Source organism: Protobothrops mucrosquamatus, unplaced genomic scaffold (genome assembly GCF_001527695.2).
Source record: "Protobothrops mucrosquamatus isolate PMUCROS unplaced genomic scaffold, P.Mucros_1.0 scaffold_257, whole genome shotgun sequence".
Classification (NCBI taxonomy): Eukaryota; Metazoa; Chordata; class Lepidosauria; order Squamata; family Viperidae; genus Protobothrops; species Protobothrops mucrosquamatus.
The window spans coordinates 2814902-2831476 of NW_015386333.1; the positions used below are offsets into that span (position 1 = coordinate 2814902).

The 16575-nt window shown below is 37.0% G+C and overlaps 1 protein-coding gene across 2 annotated transcripts in view; it reads left to right on the forward strand.

The window, feature by feature from the left end:
* The window catches only part of STRADA (STE20 related adaptor alpha), a 48964-nt gene that overhangs the window by 17113 nt on the left and 15276 nt on the right, over positions 1–16575 (forward strand). The window contains exons 5-10 of one of the 2 annotated variants that reach the window (XM_029287222.1): positions 2974–3076; positions 13834–13955; positions 14369–14477; positions 15502–15625; positions 15842–16013; positions 16338–16442. In XM_029287222.1, coding sequence (XP_029143055.1) covers positions 2974–3076; positions 13834–13955; positions 14369–14477; positions 15502–15625; positions 15842–16013; positions 16338–16442 — 735 coding nt within the window. Of the gene's footprint in view, positions 1–2973; positions 3077–13833; positions 13956–14368; positions 14478–15501; positions 15626–15841; positions 16014–16337; positions 16443–16575 lie in introns of those variants that run through there. The other variant, XM_029287221.1, reaches the window with a different exon arrangement.

The following is a 16575-nucleotide window of genomic DNA, read 5'->3' on the forward strand; positions in this document are numbered from 1 at the left end:
ATCTCGGCAGTTGCGTAGGAATGCGAGGTCACATAAAATTGAAGCTCTTTGGACTTCAAGTTTTTCATAGGTCCTGGTCAGATGGTGGATTTCCTCCCCGTAGAGGTACGATATTTGTTTTCTGAGGTTTTCGCGGGTATTTGTATGTAGGTCTTTGGATATTCGGGTTTTCTCCCGCGTAAAATTGGAAGTGTCTTGGTGACGTTTCGACGAAGTCACATTCGTCATCTTCAGGCTGGTGTCTTCAGCTTCCTGCTTCTGGGAGTAGTGTGTGTGATCGCAGCTGTTTCTTCCTTTTAACTGCCAGTGGGTTTGAACTGATTGGGTGGGAGCTTGGCTGTGTTCTGATTGGGTGGAGGTGTGTTCTGATTGGTTAAGGATATATGTGTGTGTGTGTGTGTGTGTGCGTGTGTGTTGAGAAAAGTAGTTGAACACCAGGATAAATATAAAAACAACTGTTTAATAAACTAACAACTGTTTGATAAACTTAGCTTTTGTCGGCTGACTGCCGACATTGTCAGAGTAGAATGCCGGAGGTTTGAAAGCCTGCTCATAAGACCGGCAGTTTGTGCGCTCTGCTCATAGAACGCATCACCGGTCTACCCGCCCCAGTTGACCGTATTGCTTCTAATAGTCTCGCATCTGTCTGTATACTTGTAAGCTCAGGGATCACCGCCTCTCTTACTGTCGCTCTTTTTGCCCGCTTTGGACGTATCTGGGTACACTTTGCTATAGGATGGTCCCCCAGTGCCTCCTGTCCTGTGGCCTGGTGCAGTAGAATAAGATAGTAACATCAAACCTCAACTTTTTACTTTTACATAATAGTATAAACTATCCATTTCTATATCAGCAAATCTAATTGGTAAAACCCAAAATCAAAGTTTCATTTTTTTTCCACCTCAAGCCCAAAGTCTAGAAGAGATTTCCAAGTAGAAACAAAAGTAATTATCTTTTTTTCTTTTATCAAAGCAATCAATTTAGCCACCTCTGCCAACTTCATCAATTTCTGCAGCCATTCATCCATTGTGGGAACTGAAGCGTCCTTCCATTTTTGTGCGTACAGTAGTCTTGCTGCTGTCAACATATATAACATCAAAGTTCAAACATTTTTTCCCAAGTCTTTTTCCATTAAACCCCCCCCCCCAAAGTTTCTGGTTTTATCTTTATATTAACTTTAAGAATCTTCTGTATTAGAAAATGAATCCTACTCCAATATTTCTTTATTTTATCACATGTCCACCACAAATGATAAAAAGAAGAAGCTTAGACTAGAGGAAAATAAAATTCATTGACAGAAACCTCAAGCAAGGAAGTATCTGTAGGAAAGAAGGGATGCTGTTTTATAGAAAAATATATGATTATCAAGGAAAGACAAAATAAAACAAAATTGTGCATAGCTGGTAGCAACAACAGAAAATTTAATGACAAAAATCATGCTGGGTAAAGTAAAATTGAAAGTCTGAAGAACATTTTAATCTGTCAAGACTAAAGAGATCTTGCTGTAAGAAATAATGGAACTGATAGAAAAATCTAGGTGAGAGAATTATAATATAATTATAGGAAGACAATGAGGTGGGGGGAGAGAATGGCGAGATGATGCTGAAGTAGCATTTGCCCAGTCCTAAAAATTGCAAATGTGTATCATTTTTCCCCTAGCTTTTGATCTGGTATTTCAACACATTAGTCATTTTTACCACATCATATTTTCCAAACAGGTTTTATCAAAATATAAATTCAGTCAAATTTATATTATAAAAAGCTGACACTTGAAATTCCTTTGCTTATTTGTTTGCCATTTTACACCAAAAATGATCCAGTGTTGAAATCCTTGGGGAACAGCGTAATTTGATTTATTTGGAGGAATTATATCAAAAGTAAAATTTTAATTTCAGATTTTTAATATGTTTGTAAAACATCAAGCTTCAGTAGTTTTCTTCTGCATGAATAGAATTTTTCAAGCAGTTATTTTTTTCATGGGCAATTTAGAAATTAGTTTATGATGTTTTGTAAGACCTAATAGATTTACTGGAAGTTATATTCCTCTAAATAGCACCATGCTATGTTTATTATTTTGTGCAGCACAAAAGTTGAATTATATTTGTTTAGTGTGAATACTACATCTTAAAAGTTTTAAACTAGAATTGAACATATACTTACCAGATTAAGCCTTATTGGACTCAGTAAACTTTGAGTAAATTTATTAAATTGAGTTTTAGACAAGATTTATTCTGCTCCAAAACCTGATTTCCTGTTCTGCTTTCAAGTTTTCCTTTCTAGTATTTTACTTTCTTTTTAAATAAAGTATTGTTATTATATTTTTCTTAAGTGCACTCAGTATATGTTGTGCTTTTCAAAAAAGGGAGAGAGATTAAAAGAAAACAGTTAAGTTTTTTTTCTGTTGTATTGCAAAGAAAATATAATGAAAATGATAGAATCTCCTAATTTATTTATCCATCTAGCTGAGAGTGGTCAGTGGTTAGTGGTTTTTCTACATTACACTGAGAATCTTCAATATCCTGCTTTCTGAGTAATTTTATCTTGATATGCTAAGGTTTGAACTTGAAATATTCTACAGAACTGAGCAGAAAAAAAATTCTGATATTCTTGAAAGCTATATAGTATGTCAACCCCTGGATTGTAAATATATACTTAGAAATACTGAATTGCATGTTTTGAGCAATAATAAAGATGTGTATGTGTATTTAGAAGTAACAGATACTTTTGTAGCAGAACAAATGCTTCTTGTGACAGATTCAGCAAGAAATATAGCCAAATACAGCCAATTGTATAAAGACTTGGATAGCATTTTACAACTGTGGATAGCCCTTTCCAAAAATTATGCTTTAGAGATACCACCTTCAGCAAAGGATATGTTTTCCATTTCTCTTTACTGATACAAATAGTGCCAAATATATACAATATTGTTTTACAGATTTTATAATATTTTTCTATATCTTATTTTTTATCTTCTAGACCAATGAGGCAAGTTCAGAATCAATAACATCTTCCCCAAAGAGGGACACCATGAGCACTTACCTGCCTGACATCAGTTGTTATGAGTTACTGACCATAATAGGTAATGTTGGCCCCTGTAATCCCAAATGTGCGATAAATCTGAAGACAAATAGATAAATGTCTATGGAGATTCTCAGTCATCCAGGTAGTTGTCTCAAAGGTGCTTTTTCTAGAGGCAACTGGATTTTCTTGTTTTTGTTTGAAGACGTTTCGCTTCTCATCCAAGAAACTTCTTCAGTTCTGACTAGATGCTGGGGAATGGAACTGCTGAAAGGACTGTGTTGTGGACTAGAGAGAGATGATGTCATATCCTTCCCCCTATATTGAAAGAGAGCTGTTCAATTTTGAGATAGATGGCCTTTTTGACCCCTCTTTCAAACCAAACCTCCAAAATGTGAACTTTGCTGTCTTCAAAAGAGTGGCCTTTGTCTTTTTTTTTTTTTAAACAAATTTTTATTGATTTTTTAAAATAAACAGACATACAATTATGGCGTACAATAATAATAATAAAAAAACAAACTAGAAAACCTCCTATTCTTTAAAAAACAAACAAACTAACAAACCTCCTATTCTAAGATGCTCAGCAGCCTCACAGGACCACATTCCCTCTCTTCAACCTACTTCCCTCCTCCTTCCTTCTTCCTCCTTCCCTCTTCCTCTCCACCCTCTCAGCCACTCTACCCTACACATCCCCCCTCCTTCCCTCCTCCTCTTCCAAATGTGGTCCTGGAGGCCGACTGAGCCTCCATTCTCAAGTACATTATATCTCACTACCATTCTAGTATACCAAAATACATAAGAAATTCCTTTCTCCCCATCCCCCCTGGACTTCCCAGAACTAAATACAGGAGTAAATAAACAACCCCAATCTTAACTAAAACAATCCAATTATAATACATACCAATATTAATTTATTTTAACTCCGAAACTCAAAATATAATTATCCATCTTCCCCACAAATATCTAAAAATTAAACTTTACCATTTCTACAAAAATAAAAAGTTAACTACTAATCTTACTACTATTAATCATCCAAATATCTTAAAACCCATTAAAAACCATCTTTAACTTCCTCTAATACAATATAAGTCCTTTAGAATAATACAATTATATATCATTAATCATTTAAACTCTTTTTTGATCTCAAATATATATCTTTTTAATCTTACTGCTATTAATCATCCAAATAACTTAAAACCCATTAAAAATCATCTTTAACTTCCTCTAAGACAATATAAGTCCTTTAGAATAATACAATTATATATCATTAATCATTTAAACTCTTTTTTGATCTCAAATACATATAAGTAAAATTTTCTTTCTTTTTTTACAACAAATTTTAATAGTATAACCATCTACGCTCTTCTTTATCAAATACTTCAATCCTTTAAATCTTATTAATTCAAATAGTATATGTCCAAGAGATCAATTCCAAATCAAAAATTTTAAAAGTAAAAAACTTTCAAAACGTTCATATAAGATTATCATCAAGAAATTCTTCCATAGCCAGTCCTTGCTTCCATTCTTTTTCTCATTGCTGATCAACCTTCAAAGTCAGTGAATCCTCCGCCTTTTTCATTAACAATTTGTAGCGTGTTCGAAATTTCTGCAGACAATAAGCCTGTGTGATTCCATTATAGCAAGATCTTCTGAAAACACAAGCAGCAACATCTCCAGCTGGTTTTCTCTGAAGCACGACCCATAAATTAATTCTATAAGCTTTTTTCAAAATTTCATCAGGAAGGTACACCGGGACCATAACCGGATCTATTATAGCTTCCTTTCCCAGCTTTTCATGCTTATCATTTTCCAGATCTCTACGATATAACATATCATTATAAGTTATTTCCATAATATCTTCTTCAACATCTTCACATAACTTATCCACCCGTTGCTCTGTACAATCTGGAACTATAAAGCTCTGAAAAACAGATGCAACAGTTTCACATAATCCTTCCAATTTCTTAACCCAGAGATCTTCAACTTCCACAATAAATTGCTTTGCTGCTTGCTTCAAAACATACTGTAAGTCATTTGTAATTAAAGATAAAGGCATTTTCAATTAAAAAAAAAGGAAAATTCTTTACAATACAACCATTTAGCCAGCAAAAAAAAAGCATGGATTTTTCTTTCTTTCTTTCTTTCTTTCTTTCTTTCTTTCTTTCTTTCTTTCTTTCTTTCTTTCTTTCTTTCTTTCTTTCTTTCTTTCTTTCTTTCACAATTCCGCAGCCATTTTAAAGCCATTCTCCAAACTTCTTTGAAAAACACTTCAGTAATCCATAAAAAGAATAAGTATCACCAACAAATAGGCATTGCAAATTCTTTACAACTAAAACTTTCCAAAAACCAAAAAAACCACAATGTATCTCTATCCAGTTAGTAACCAGAAGAGAGTGAAAGTAAAAAACGAAAGTTTCTTATCAGTTCCAAAGAAATGGCAATTCCGCAGCCATCTTCTTCTCACTTTAAGTCCCCACCAAAAAGGAAGATGTTAATATATTCTCAGAATCAAAATTCCACATAAACCGAAACTACTCCAAACCTCCTGCTTAGTTCCGTCTGCTTGTAATTTAAATCCAAGTAGCTTTCAGTAGCAGAGGTGGGCGCTGCATCTGGCTTCGCTCCAAATGGATAGGAGCGAAGGCGTCCTGGGGCGCGGAGAACGTCCAGACTTCGGCTGAGCTCTCACCCCTCAACCCCGATCAGAGAAAAACCGGGGTGAGAGGGAGCTCTAAGCCTATCCGGACTTACTCACCCCCCCTCTTCGCCCGAGGGACGGGGTTCCTAGCCGAGAGACAGCTGTTGCACGCTGTCTCTTCAGGCTTTGACACGTTCCCAGTCGGGCGGCTAACAAAAGCCGCCATTGGTGCAGCCTAACACCACCGGAAGTCGGCCTTTGTCTTTTAAATGCAAATTCTGAATCTTGTCCTGATGGGTTTGTTCTCCTATGTTGCGCCATGCATTTATGAAGTGGTTGTTTTATTTTCCCAATGTACAGATCTGCACATGTCTCACCACATTGTACTGCATATATCATGTTGCTCAGCTTGTGCCTGGGTGTTTTATACTTCGGGTGGACAAGCTGCTGCCTTGGTGTATTCTTGGGTTTAAAGTTTGCACATATGTTGTATTGGCTGAAGATCCTCCTGAGCTTTTTAGATATTCCTGCAATGTATGGAATGACAACATTGCTTCGTTTATTGTTTTCTTCTTTGTCTGTTATTGAGGAACTCCTGCTGGGTCTTTTTTGGGATTTGATAAAGGCCCAGTTGGGATAGCCACACATTCTGAGGGCTTCCTTGATGTGTTTTAGTTCTTTTTCTTTCCCATCTGATAACTCCCATTTTGTGCTCCAGTGGGTGGTGAGAATCAAAATGTAAATATTGATCTGTGTGTGAGGGGGTTTCTGTAAACTTCAGTGTTAAGGCTTCTGTCTTCTTTAATGTGTACCTTAGGGGATACACATTAAGGAAGACAGAGGGATGTCTGGGGAGGAATACAACATAATCTATCTCCAGTCTACAACACAGTCGTTTCAGCAATTCCAAGAAGGCCCCACACCCATTTGCACTATTCAGGTGACCTTGAGGTCACAGATAAAACTCCAAGTGGTCTTAGTAACTCTCTAAAAGAGTGCACATAACCAGCTGTCTGCAAGGAATATAAATCCTTCCATTCCTCACCATCCAGTCAAAGCTGAAGAAGCTTCTTGAGTGAGAAGTGAAACATCTTCAAAGAAAAACAAAAAAGTCCAGTTGCCTCTTGAAAAAGCACATTTGGGACACAAGGTTAGGTAACTTATTTTCCCCTCAGATATTTTAAATTAATCCCCTAAATTATGGTATGGTAATAACATGAAATTATGTAGGAATTGTAATCAAGAATATCAACATGGTACCCTAATGCCTTCTATCCCTACATTAGTTGACAAGAAAAAAGAAAAAAATGAGGGAAAAACTGTGTTGGGATTGTGAACTACCAAGTGCCACATCATCATCTCTTAATATTGCGGTTCCCAACCTTTTCTATACCCCGCACCCCTAGAACGCTTCTGATATATTCTTGCACCCCTTACAAAAGTTCAAAATAATAACAAAAAATTATGGATATACAGTATAATTTTGAAAACCCAACTTTTTGCACCCCCTGGAATATCATCTCGTACCCCCAGGGGGTGCGAGCACTCCTGGTTGGGAACCCCTGTCTTAACACATCTCTTAGTTTGAATACACAGAGGTGCAATGGCTCAGGGATTAAAAATACTGAACTTGTCAGCTACAAAGCTGACAATCCAGGTTCAAGACCCAAGCTCCATGCAATGGGGTGAGCTCCTATTACTTGTCCTAGTTCCTGCCCTAGCAGTTCGAAAGTGTACAAATGTGACTAGATAAATAGGTACCACTTTGGTGAGAAGGTAACAGTGTTTCGTGTGCCTTGGTATATAATCATGCTGGCCATATGACCACATGTAGATGAGCACTGCTCCCTATAGTTGGACACTTTACCTTTCACTTGAATACAGGTAGTCCTCAACTTATGATTGAGACCATTGATTAAGTTCTTATGGTCGTAAGTTAAGGCATCACATGACCCAAGTTTTTGATATTTTTTGCAGTGGTTGTTAAGCAAATGCTGTGGTGATTAGGTGAATCAATTTTTCCCAGTGGATGTTTTTTGCCAGAAAAAGTGAATGCTGGAAACTCGTGAAAAACATAGCAAATTACAGTCATGTGATTATTGGATACTATAAATAGCCTTAAAGGTGAGCTAGTTGCCAGGCACTCATATGTCTGCAAGGGAGAAGCTGTTACCATAGCTTCAAAAATGGATCATAAGTTGCTCTGGGGAGTCTACCATAACTTTGAATGGTCGTTAGGCAACCAGTTATAAGTCGAAGGTTGCCTGTAGTAGTGCACCTGATTGTCTTCCTTCAGTATTGTTTTAGTATCATATTGTTTTACATCAAGCCATGATGGAAATGAGCCTACTCTGATGGGGTGGGAGAATCGGAGAAAAAAAATGTTTCTTTTTATCTGCATAGTTAACTTTAATGAATTGCTATCTTCATTCTTGAATTTTAAAATTTTACTGCAAAATTAGATGTTGTTTTCAACCCTGCACTTCTCTATTTTCTCTAAATTCCATCCATAATGGTTTTCATACATTTTTATGTTGGTTATTTATAGAGCGCACATTTCAATTATATATGTGGATATATTTGTATATGGAGTTTTAAGGCCTTTTATTATATTTAATATCAGCGCCTAATATTTGGCCTGTGTCAAATAATAACCTGTGATCTCTTCTTTCTCATCATACTTTCAACTATTTCAAAACTTATTGCATGCTTATTAAAAATTCTGCAAGTGATTTTATAAAATATAATTCATTTGTGTAAATATGTATATATTATCACTAAGAAAGAAAATATCTTCCTCAGAGAATTTAAAATTTTATTCATTTTTGTAATTTTGTATAATATTATTTATATTATTTTTTTAAACTGAGGTCAATTTATAATACAGTTTAAGACTTTAATAATATGCACTTTTTAAGACATGATGGAGTCCACTTCCAAATACTAGTTACTGGTTTTTTAAAAAAAATGTTGATTTTTTTGTCAGATACACTGAGGGGAAAAAATTATTTGATTCCCTGCTGATTTTGTATGTTTGCCCACTGACAAAGAAATGATCATATAATTGTAATGGTAGGTTTATTTTAACAGTGAGAGACAGAATAACAACAAAAAAATCCAGTTATAAAGTTATAAATTGATTTGCATTTTAATGAGTGAAATAAGTATTTGACCCTTTCGCAAAACATGACTTAGTACTTGGTGGCAAAACCCTTGATGGCAATCACAGAGGTCAGACGTTTCTTGTAGTTGGCCACCAGGTTTGCACATATCTCAGGAGGGATTTTGTCCCACTCCTCTTTGCAGATCCTCTCAAAGTCATGAAAGTTTCGAGGCTGACGTTTGGCAGCTCGAACCTTCAGCTCCCTCCACAGATTTTCTATGGGGTTAAGGTCTGGAGACTGGCTAGATCACTCCAGGACCTTAATGTGCTTCTTCTTGAGCCACTCCTTTGTTGCCCTGGCCATGTGTTTTGGGTCATTGTCATGCTGGAATACCATCCACGACCCATTTTCAATGCCCTCGCTGAAGGAAGGAGGTTCTCACACAAGATTTGACGGTACATGGCCCCGTCCATTGTCCTCTTGATGCGGTGAAGTTGTCCTGTCCCCTTAGCAGAAAAACACCCCCAAGCATAATGTTTCCACCTCCATGTTTGACAGTGGGGATGGTGTTCTTAGAGTCACAGGCAGCATTCCTCCTCCAAACACGGCAAGTTGAGTTGATGCCAGAAAGCTCAATTTTGGTCTCATCTGACCACAACACTTTCACCCAGTTCTCCTCTGAATCATTCAGATATTCATTGGCAAACTTCAGATGGGCCTGTACATGTGCTTTCTTGAGCAGGGGGGGGGGCCTTGCGGGTGCTGCAGGATTTCAATCCTTCACAGCATAGGGTGCTACCAATTGTTTTCTTGGCGACTATGGTCCCTGCCTTGAGATCATTGTCAAGATCCTCCCTTGTAGTTCTGGGCTGATTCCTCACCGTTCTCATGATCATTGAAACTCCACGAGGTGAGATCTTGCATGGAGCCCCAGACCAATGGAGACAGTTATTTTGTGTTTCTTCCATTTGTGAATAATCGCACCAACTGTTGTCACCTTCTCACCAAGCTGCTAGATAACAGTCTTGTAGCCCATTCCAGCATTGTATAGGTCTACAATCTTGTCCCTGACATCCTTGGACAACTCTTTAGTCTTGCTCTTTGGTCTTGGTCATGGTGGAGAGTTTGGAATCTGATTGATTGATTGCTTCTGTGGACAGGTGTCTTTTATACTAGTAAAAAGCTGAGATTAGGAGCACTCCCTTTAAGAGAGTGCTCCTAATCTCAGCTCGTTACCTGTATAAAAGACACCTGGGAGCCAGGATTCTTGTTGATTGATAGGGGATCAAATACTTGTTTCACTTGTTAAAATGCAAATCAATTTATAACTTTTTTGAAATGTGTTTTTCTGGATTTTTTTGTTGTTATTCTGTCTCTCACTGTTAAAATAAACCTACCGTTAAAATTATAGACTGATCATTTCTTTGTCAGTGGGCAAACGTACAAAATCAACAGGGATCAAATACTTTTTTCCCTCACTGTAGTGCTTTCATTTATTCCACTGGCACTTGTCTTTTGATAGTTTGAAAATTATTTGCAGATTTAAGCGTAACGAATAGGATTTTATTTATTTATTTAGTGTATGACTTCTATAGAAATCATGCAATCACTGATATACAAATATAAATTTAAATAAAGCATCAGCATCTATATAGTATATGGACAATACATTATACAAGATAAAATATTAAATTAAGATAAAACCGTAATAAAATCACCATGGGGTAACTTACCATTGCCAACCCCGGTCCATCAAGGAATATATATAGTCACCAAATTGACTGGGAATATAACAACAATAACGAGAATGAGGAAACATTAACTAACTGGGTAGAACAGAATGAACTTCACTTAACTTAAGATGCCAAAGATTTGAAAACCTTCCATTCTGCACGATGATAAAATGAAACAAACCCAGATTTTTGCCTAGTAACCCTAGACCAGGGCTTTTCAACCAGTGGTACGGGTACCACCTGTGGTACATTGGCATCTGGCAGGTGGTACGCGACCATCCTAGAAAAGTGGTAGCGGGGGAGGGGAATGAGCTGAACCGGGGGCAGCACCGCACAAGCCTGAGCGAGAGATGGCTGGAGATGCAGGGCTCAGCGGAAGCGCCAGGATCAGCGCTTCTTCAGGGCTGTCAGGGCTCAGTGGAAGCACCAGGATCAGTGCCAGGCTCCACCTGGAGCTCGGCACTGATCCTGATGCTTCTGCTGAGCCCTGAAGAAGCACCAATCAGCTGGAATGTTGCAGCATCTCCAGGTCTTGTGATTTATATTCAGATGTGTGGCAACTGATTCATATTTATGACGGTCACAGTGTCCCAGGGTCATGTGAAGTGATCAAAACCTGCTGCAACCACCCAGCAGACGGGGGGGAATAAAAACCAGACACCCCCCACCCCACCCCCACTGCCAATCCTCAACAGAAATGCTCACAACAATGAAAACCTCGGACAGGAGGAAGAGCGCGGGCGGGCAGGCAGGTGTCTTGCTCGGCTGTGGCTTGGGGGGCACTTTTTTCAGTGCCATTGTAACTTCGAACAGTCACTAAGCGAACTGTTGTAAGTCGAGGATTACCTGTACTTTATCACTTTTTTCTCTCTTTTTTTTTGGTCATCAAGTTTTTGACACCTTGCTAGGCAACTGGTGGTACTCAGATGTTGCCATATCCTAAAAGTGGTACAGTGGGTGAAAAGGTTGAAAAGCCCTGCCCTAGACAACTTAAAAATCCTCCTCCACTATATAAGGAAACAACTCCTACTGGGATTTCTGAATATCCAACATAGACCAGTGATACTTACTCTAAAACCACAATTACATGTCACAAGACCGTGGTGGCACAGTAAGTAGGTAGAATGCAGGCTAATTATGCCATTAGCCAAGAGTTTGATCCTGACCAATTCAGTGTTGACCCAGCCTTCCATCCTTCCGAAGTGGTAAAATGAAGACCCAGATTGTTGGGGGCAATATGCTGACTCTGTAAAACTGCTTATAGAGGGCTGTAGAGCATTTTGGAGTAATGTGTAAGTCTAAAAGCTGTTGCTATTGCTATCAACCCAGTTACCGAAGTGGAACTACAGGAAAGCAAACTGGGAACGATACACTAAAGAAGTGGATTCCAACATACTGTGGATTCCTCCTTCAGAAAAAAAACTACCCCCCCCCCCCGCCACTGGTGGGTACAGAAAAGAATACATTCCTTGTTGGAGATGCATCATAAAAAACTTGTATAAAGAGGCCCCTTCCCCATCATGGTGTGCTGAATGGACAGGAGTTTATTTTTCTCCTGCCAACTAACAGCTGATTTTGCCACGAAAGCTGCTTATTTGGTGGCTTTGCACTCCAGTTTTTGAAGGGGAGAGTAGGAAGGCCTAAAGACGATAGAGAAGAGGTGGTCTGGATACCCATAATTCTCAGTAAGGAATCATTGGAAGGTCACAGAATCAGGATAGAGTTGGAAGGAACCTTGGGGGTCTTCTAATCCAGCCCTCTGCTCAAGCAGGAGATTCTATATCGGTGGTGGCGAACCTATGGCATGCGTGCCACAGGTGCCACGCAGAGCCCTCTCTGGGCACGCGCGCCATCGCCCCAGTCCTAGACCTTCAGCTGGGTTTTATAAAACCTTTTCTCTGTAGGCCGCCGTGTGCAAAAAAAAAAAGTTTCAATCAATCAATCAATTTCAACTTCTTGCAAGAAAAAAAAGATCTTGCAAAGTTGGAACTGATTGATTGAACTTTTTAGTGCCACCCAGTCTGCCGTTACCACCGCAGCCACGCCCACCCAATGGCCAGGCCCACCTGGCACCCAACGATACATAAGTGGGTTTTGGGTTGCAGTTTGGGCACTCAGTCTCTAAAAGGTTCGCCATCACTGTCCTATACCATTTCAGACTAATGACTTTCCAGTGTCTGTCCTCGACTTATGATCATAACTGAGCCGAAAATTTCTGTTGCTAAGCAAGACAGTTGTTTTGTCCCACTTTACAACTTTTCTTGCCACAGTTGTTAAGTGACTCGCTGCACTTATTAAGTGTCTTGCCATCTTTTCCCTTCATCTGCTCGTTTTTCTTAAGCATGCTTAGCACTTTTTGAAGCTTTACAATCTCTTGATTTATCACTAGTTGATGAAGTATGAACTGGGCTTTCTTGGCAAGAGGAATACTATGTTGCCAAGGATAATTATTCAACAATGGATGCTGCAGAGATATTTGCAGGAGAGACTTATGAACTTTGAAAATGTGATGCAATTGTTGGAAAAATCCCCAGTTAAAAGCCTAAGGAAAGGTTTCATTATTAAGAAGCAAACAAGGGATTTGAACCTGGACTGAGAGATAATTATTGGGGTGATTTGTAGTAAATAAGAAACCATGTAGGCTTTCTATGAGTAAATTACAATAACAGATTGTGAACAGAGTGCTTTGAATTTTAACATTGTTTAACCCGTTAACTATTTTTTCTTTCACCTATGTATGACAGGTCACTTGGGTTGCAAATAGATGTAGAAGTTTATAAATTTTGGACCTACTTTGCAAGGGGGCTTTGCAAGCTATTATTGTTGCAATAGATTTGTCAGTGTTCAACTCAGGGAGATAATCTGTTTTTGTCCTTTTTTAAATTCACATTTTTTCAGTGTTTTTGTTTTATTTTGTCTCTGTTCAGTTTTTTATATTGGATTTTATGTTTTAATCTTTTGAATAAAATAAAATTGTTTAAAAAGAAAAAAGAAAACTTGTATGAAGAATACCGAAGAATAGGTGACCCCAAGCTAGAAGAAGAAATAAATAGGAGAAAGAAGTGGACAATTAAGAGAGTATTGAGAATTTATTTTATTCTCCATTTATTGATTTACCTTATTAACTAAAATCAACACATTAAAGTAATAATATATAAATGAATGCCTTAATTTATTAGCAAAAAAGTGATTGAAAAAATGCAACTTTAAAATATAGATTAAGGAGATGACTTTCCTGAATTCTACTATAACTAAAACCATCAAAATGGATAAATCCCAAAAATTGTTACATGTCTCATTTTGGTTGAACTAGTATTGTAAAGGTGCTACATATTTTTTTCAGGAAAAGGTTTTGAGGAATTAATGACTGTGAATCTGGCACAATATAAACCAAGTGGGGAATTTGTCACTGTCCGGAGAGTCAACTTAGAAGCCTGCACCAATGAGATGGTAGCATTTTTGCAGGTAAAATTAGCAATCATGTGCCAAATTTATTCAGTGTGTTCCTCCTAGAAGTATTCTTAGTTCTTACCCAGATTAATATATGACAATTGTACATAGAACATAAGAATTATTATGAGTGAAGCCCATTTGGTCCTATATTCTGTTCCCACAGGGGCCAATTTGATATTACCCAAAAAAAGTATAATAGTATTTTATTCCTTTCAGTAGTACTTCCTGTCTCTGCTGTTAGTCACTAAAGTCTCCATGAATTGTGATTGCCAGCTAAAAATCTGAATGAATAAATTACATTATTAACAGAATACTATATTTTGTAGCTAATTATTATTATTTAATTCACTCTGGATTGTCATATCTTATTCCATATCTTACAAGTCTGATTTTCCAAGAAATATCTTGTTAAATTTTGGTTTCAGGGTGAGCTTCACGTCTCAAAATTCTTCAGCCACCCTAATTTAGTGCCATATAAAGCAGCCTTCATAGCTGACAATGAACTATGGGTTGTTACATCATTCATGGCATATGGTAAGTAAGAGTAGGAAAGGACTTCCTGCTCTTTCATACAGGATTTGTTTTTATGATGTAATGAAAGCATATTCAGGCATTAATAATAATTAGTTGCAGCATTAAAATAACATTAAAGACCCGTAAAGCTGTTTCTATTCCATATATTAATTTTGCATTAACTGCCTAAACATAGACAGTTATAATGATTTTAAGCCAATTTGTGTTTTAGAATTTATTATTGAACTAGTTATTAACTAAGTAAATTCAAATTAATATACATTGATAAGCAGATAAAAATTTTTTTGAAAGACCCAAGTATTTTAAAATACAGATATTTCTAAAGCAGTGCAAGCAAAAACAGAATGCCCTCTATTACCGAGATACCAAGTCACTTTTTGGTAATCCAAACTAAGAAGGTTCTGGTTGTGAATCATGTTGACAATAGGAGGTTAGATTGAAGGAAACAAGAAGATGTATTCTTCTGTTGTCAGTATGGAGAAGGAAGATCTGTTAAGGACAACTGCAGCTCCCCCATTTTCATCTATACTTGGGAGAATTCTGCACATGAACTTTTCAGGAAAAATATATTCTAACTATCATACTAAATGATTAAATATATAAGTTACATGTTTTCTAAGGACATCATTTCAGTGTACATGGTTCTTTCCTTTTCCTTTTGATTTGAAAAATTACTCTGAACAGTAATGTTAGGATAATAGTGACTGGTCCAAATTCACAAAGCTTAGCTTCATAATTAAATAGTAATTTGAACCTAAGTCTTCCTGAACTTAGTCCAGTAGTAGATTTTATATCCCATTTGTTCTTGTTCCTTATGGAAGTCTCTGGTTTCTCTCCTTATTCTCATCATTGCTGATGTAGAAAATAGCTTTCATAAAGAATGAGAAACCTTAACCTCTTTTGTGAAATAGAATTACAGTTTCACATCTAATGGCTTCTCATCTTTTTGATTTTTATAAATAGAAGAATTAAGATTTTCTGGACTGTATCAAATCATAATATTGTATTCATTCTCTTTTTAAAGGTTCTGCTAAAGATTTAATATGTACACATTTTATGGATGGTATGAGTGAACTAGCTATGGCTTACATCCTTCAAGGGGTATTGAAAGCTCTTGATTATATACACCATATGGGTTATGTTCATAGGTAAGAAAGATCATTGCAAATGTTAACTAGTAAAAGAATCATTTCTAGCTTTGGCTTTTTGTTCAGATTAGCATTGCCACTGTGTAAATATTTGCTGAATTTCTCAACAATACCTTCTGTATCAAATTCCAGAGATTTTGTTTCTTGGTATAAAATGAGTTGGTTTGGATAGGTGGGGGTTTGTGGCTGTTTTCTCTCTGTCCTTTTTGCATGCAGGAGTGTGAAAGCCAGTCATATCCTGATTTCTGCAGATGGAAAAGTATATCTTTCTGGTTTGCGCAGTAACCTCAGCATGATCAGCCATGGTCAGCGTCTCAAAGTAGTTCATGATTTCCCCAAATTTAGCATCAAAGTTCTACCATGGCTTAGTCCAGAGGTCTTGCAGCAGGTATGTTAGTTTTCTTGGTATCATGTTTCTCAACCTTTAAATGTGCATGGCATAAGTTTTCACCACCTATTTTACAATTTATTTCAAAACAGCTTCAGATAATGACTTTCTAAAATTACTCGGTATTCTGACTATAGAAGTTCCAATATGTTTTCTTCATTCTTAAGAAAACCTTTTTTCTGACATTGATTCTGCAACAAAAGCATTGTCTGATTGATGAATGGATTGATTTGGGGGTAATTGTGATATGCTTGTCTATTTTTCAATTTAAATTTCATTGAATAACATTTGAAATTCAATATTGTTTTGCTTTTCTAATTTTAGAACCTGCAAGGCTATGATGCAAAATCTGATATCTATAGTGTAGGAATAACAGCCTGTGAGCTAGCAAATGGCCATGTCCCATTCAAAGATATGCCTGCAACACAGGTAGGAGATTTTCTGTTTCCCTTTCAATTCAGTCCCTGACTGTATATATGATAGCAAAACCACTAGAATTATTATAACACTAACTGTTCTACAGTAGTGTGATATTTTTCACCAAACTTTTTGTTCTCATGCT